The 4,762-nt window shown below is 40.1% G+C and overlaps 1 protein-coding gene and 1 pseudogene across 4 annotated transcripts in view; one reads left to right on the top strand and one right to left on the bottom strand.

The window, feature by feature from the left end:
• Positions 1-794: 794 nt before the first annotated feature.
• The window catches only part of LOC113297457, a 4,489-nt gene continuing 521 nt past the window's right edge, over positions 795-4,762 (bottom strand). Inside the window, exons 2-5 of one of the 4 annotated variants that reach the window (XM_026545930.1) lie at positions 4,665-4,725; positions 3,668-3,742; positions 2,121-2,794; positions 795-1,791 (exon numbers count right to left, since the gene is read on the bottom strand). In XM_026545930.1, coding sequence (XP_026401715.1) covers positions 1,110-1,791; positions 2,121-2,734 — 1,296 coding nt within the window. In that variant the 5' untranslated portion in view covers positions 2,735-2,794; positions 3,668-3,742; positions 4,665-4,725 and the 3' untranslated portion in view covers positions 795-1,109. The remainder of the gene's footprint in view (positions 1,792-2,120; positions 2,795-3,667; positions 3,743-4,664; positions 4,726-4,762) is intronic. The other 3 variants (XM_026545931.1, XM_026545928.1, XM_026545929.1) reach the window with 3 other exon arrangements.
• LOC113297458 lies at positions 3,749-4,455 on the top strand (annotated as a pseudogene).

Here is a 4,762-nt window from a genome sequence, read left to right as displayed (position 1 = left end):
GAGAATAAAACCTGAATGGAAAAAGGACTTCACCGTATTGCACACATCATCTTTGACAGTTTGCCATTGTGTTTGATAGAATCCGGGTGGGAAACAATCCGGGCCTGGACTTGTCCAAGGATCCATTGTCATTAGGGCTTTGTAAATTTCTTCAATCTCTAGGTATTGCCTCTAACTCTTGATTATCAGCGGCAGTAATAAGAAAAGGAGTATGCTCCAAGAAATAATAACTGTCATTTGGAGAGGATGTAGACATAGTCTTGCGAAAATGATTACTAAGAAGTTCCTCTAGAGAAGCTTTGTCAGAACACCATGTACCATCTGGAGAAAGAAGGGCATCAATCTGATTTCGAGACTTTCTTTTATTAGCTCTGATATGGAAATACTTAGTATTTTTATCCATGTCATTGAAGTAATAATCTTTAGCCTTTTGTCTGTTCGAGCTTGCAAGAATATCATTAAGTGCACTGATCTCCTTCTCAAGATTGATAACCTCATTAGTATTACTCCCATTTTTATCTGAAGCTTGCAGTTGAGTAATATTCGACTATAAATTTATAATTCTACCTTCAATATCACCGAAAGTAGCTTTACTCCATTTAGACAAAATACGTCTAGTGTTAGATAACTTATTAGAGAGAACAAAAGCATTAGAACCATGACAACAAGCAGGCAATATGCTCTTACTTGTTCAGGTAACTGGGCATGGCAATCTATCCAAAAGGCCCCGTTTCATTTGGGGGATCGGATGGGCTGTAAAGCACACCTCGTTTGTTATATATAGAGAGAGAGAGAGACTAAAGAAGAAACTGGCTGAATTAACTTGAGCGGCTTTGTACATTTATAGTTGATGAGAAATAATCAACTAACCCAACCAGAAGGAACAGAGAGAAGAAAATAAGCAAAACACTCGCACCAGCACCTATATAGAATGCTGTGAATTTCTTAACAGTAAATAACACAACCGCCTCGAGGAAAAATGATCATCATGGTTGAATGAACTGCAGCACTCATCATCCATCCTCACAAACCATTGAAAACCCGCTTACCACCCAGGTGCCTCCTAGCTTTTGTGGTCTTCTGTGTTTTCTTTCTCCCTTTTTGCATTTTTAAAAAGAATGGCGATTGGTACCCCACCTAGACTTCCTACTGAACGGCCTGCAAGCCTCTATACTGAGATCAACCGCTGCAGCAAGTGCCATGAATATGGCAGCATCCTCCACACATGTCACGTGCCGCATAGCCAGTTGCACCAATGGCTTACTGTGCTTCCCTTCACCCTGCACCCTACAATTCATCACAAATCCCCCCACTACTGGTCCAACTGATGCGAAGTCTCCACTGCTTTGTGGGCTTGGCAACGGAGTGGCTGCCAGGGTCTGCCTGTCCGTGTCAATAAAGAATTCCCCACCCTTGTCAGCACTAATCAACATCTCGGAGACTAGGAGTCCACCATCCTGTCCTCCCTCCGGTAGAAGGTGAAATCGGCAGCATATTGAGTCTCTCAAGCCACGTTCACGCCATGCCTCGAGCTTGCCCCAGGGTTGCCAGCTCTCAGGCCCACAGGCATCGGGGAGAACAATTAACCAAGCACCTGGATTGGAGCGTGCAACACGATCACAACCTGTTGATGGCACAAAGGGAGTGGTCATGAAAGCGGCAGCAACTGCCGAACCAGAGAGGTCATGGATCATCACCTTCCACCCCTTCCTTTCCCTTCTTTCAATCTCTTGATCACTCCCACCACTGGAGCTTTTCCAGTAATTGTTTACAGGGTCAAGCAGAGGTGCCCTGTTGTGTAAGCAAACACCAGATAAGTTAAAACCAAAACAAACGGAAGAAAAAACACCCATGTAAAATCTATCATACAGAATATTGGTGATAATGATTGGCTGGCTTAAAAAAAGGTAAGCCAGACTCTGTGTCGTAACCATATCTTAGTCTTGCTAAGTGTGCATCTGTGTGCATGCCTGCATGGAGCTGACTGTAGTTGGTCATTATGCAAACTACTTTTCACTTTCCTCATTAGCATAGAGCAGACCATCTAATATGTTCTGGGTCTAGTCATAGTACACATCAACAGAGAAGTGAAGCAACAAAAAAAAATGCATGGTTCTTACCGCCTATCACGACTGAACTTGCAACTAAAAATAGGCTGTTTGATGCTACCTTGAAGCTGAACTATCTGGGGACTCAGAGTCGTCTCATCTTCGAACTGGAAAACATATCTAGGATCAGGATCAAGCTTCACAATAAGATGCAGTTCTACTGCCAATTTGGCGCTCTCTTGCTTGTTCTTGCTAATGTCAACCCACCCACTATGAAGCAACACTGGTTTCCCTTCTCCCCACTCACGGCTCACCTTCAATTTAAATGTCCCAATCTGCTGCTTCTTACTACTAATGCCGCAGTGGAACCCCTGCCTAGATTTGAAAACAGAGACATCCAAATACGCTATAGAAGTATGGAAACGCCTAGGAGCTAATAATGCTTTCAAATTAGATTCTTCGAGATAGAAGCAACTGGCAATATTTTGTGGGTCTGGAGTAGCAGATTCTGGTGAGGTTATAAAGGGGATTGATGTAGTTTGAACTGGAAAGCCTCGGAGACGGATCTCACACATCCATGAGGAAGAGGGGGCATCAATTTCTGTTTTTGAAGACCTTGAAGCCGCTATGGGATCTCTCAAACCCAGTGACCCAATTGACAACCTCACAAAGGCTTTGGGATCCATCAGTGTCACAAAGCTTGCTCCATTATATCAAATATTGGAACTTCAACTCTGTCAAGATCCCTGTTAAGGTACACAAACAGTCATGTCAGATCAAGCTTGTGGATTTAAAGGGACGTATTAAGAAGGAAAAAAAGGCCCAAAACATAGATAACAGAAGCAAATAACAAACTAACCAGGTTACATACTGTACAATAGTTAACTGGGGGGAACAAGAATGTAGTTCCATCAGTTATTTTTTTTATTTTTTCTACGCATGAATGATAATTAGAGTCTACGAACAACTGGAAGTTCTACAGTTTAATTCAGGAGGAAGTAGACAAAGTCATCAATTCTCAGTTGAGTACAGATGCTGTTGGATAATCATTAGTGCAAATGCTATCCATTTGGTTCTTAGTCCACCCACCAAAGGACATTTTCTAAAATTGTTGTTTCAGAACTGCAGATATGAACTGAAGTAATTTACTTAAACCATAACATGTCTAATCAGTGTTGCCACACCCAATACTGATTTGTTGTGAGTTTTCCTAGGCACCATGAACATACATGACGAGGTACTTTGTTGTTTACTTGTTTCAACAAATAAGTAAAGTAATTATGTGCTTCTTTATCATAGAGACCATTTTCAATCCAACATACCCACTATGAAATCAATTTTTCCATTTCTGATGTACTGAAAAAGACTCAAAGAAGCAGATTGAAAAACTCAAAAAAGTGTCTATAACTGTAAAGAAATTAACTAACCAGAGGATTTCAAATTACAAGATCTAATAATAGTAACTTTTTAACCGACAATCAAATCCTAGTACTAGACATAAAACAGAAGGAAAGACTGTTTTCATTGTTCAAGTTTGGTATTTTCTTTACAAAGTGTAAAAGTGAGTGAAGTTCTAATAAACATTAGACAGACAACTTTACTAGAAAAGAATATACTACCTTTCATTGAAGGGAAAGAAGATACCAAAACCTCCTTAACTATATAGAACATAGTACCTAAGAGAGTTCTTTCCCCTGCCAACATCCAGATATTCAATTACCACAAAACAAAATCATCTGAATGTTATCTTTAGCAGCAGGCCCTAGACAATCAGTGTCCAATGCCAAAGCTAATTCTCGGACCAGAACGACGCACCCATCCTCTGGTCTGGTGTGCTGCCATAATCTGCACGATCATCGCTATCGCGGTGATAATCACGGGGCTCGTCGTGTTTGCAGGCTACATGATTATCAAACCGAGAGTCCCTTATATCAGTGTCAACTACGCTAATCTAGACCAGCTAAATTACAGTCAGACAGGACAAGTGAACCTCCAGATATCTCTCAACATCAAGGCAGAAAATGAAAACGCTAAGGCACACGCAAGCTTCTCTGATGTAAGTTTCATTCTCAATTTCCATGGATTGAAGATTGCCCAATTAAGGGCTGATCCATTCGACGTGCCTAAGAACGAGTCAGTCAATCTTGCTTACGTTGTTCCATCCATGTCAATTCCATTAGAACAGGATGCTATGGAAGACATGGATGCATCATTGAAACAGAACAAAATATCATTTAATCTTAAAGGCGACGCAAGAACAAGATGGAGGGTAGGTATCTTAGGGTCTGTGAAGTTTTGAAATCACTTATCTTGTCAACTCAATTTCTTTGCTAACAATGGTAGCAGTATAAACACTGATTGCAGTTCAAAGTCTACATAATGTAAAAATTCATCCATTTATTGTTTTCTTTCTTCGCTTTTCTTGATACAGCATCAAAATGTCAGTAACCTTTTTCCCTAAATTACATATGATCATGAGCTGAACAAGGAGTAAATTTCAAAAATTCCATTTTAAATAACATATCAATTGGCAATAAGATAAAAACTCTGGGCAAGAACAAAAAAGTTCAGAAAATTGAAAGGAAAAGGAAAAAAAAAAAAGTTATAGGCGAGCACCTTTATACGAAGCTTTAACAATTTTCTTTTATTTCTGCGACTGAAATCAAGAACAGACCACCTGGCATAAATTAGTGAGAACCCAGACTATATTAAAA

The sequence above is a fragment of the Papaver somniferum genome, chromosome 7 (assembly GCF_003573695.1).
Source record: "Papaver somniferum cultivar HN1 chromosome 7, ASM357369v1, whole genome shotgun sequence".
Lineage (NCBI taxonomy): Eukaryota > Viridiplantae > Streptophyta > Magnoliopsida > Ranunculales > Papaveraceae > Papaver > Papaver somniferum.
This window is presented reverse-complemented; position numbering and strand designations above follow the sequence as displayed.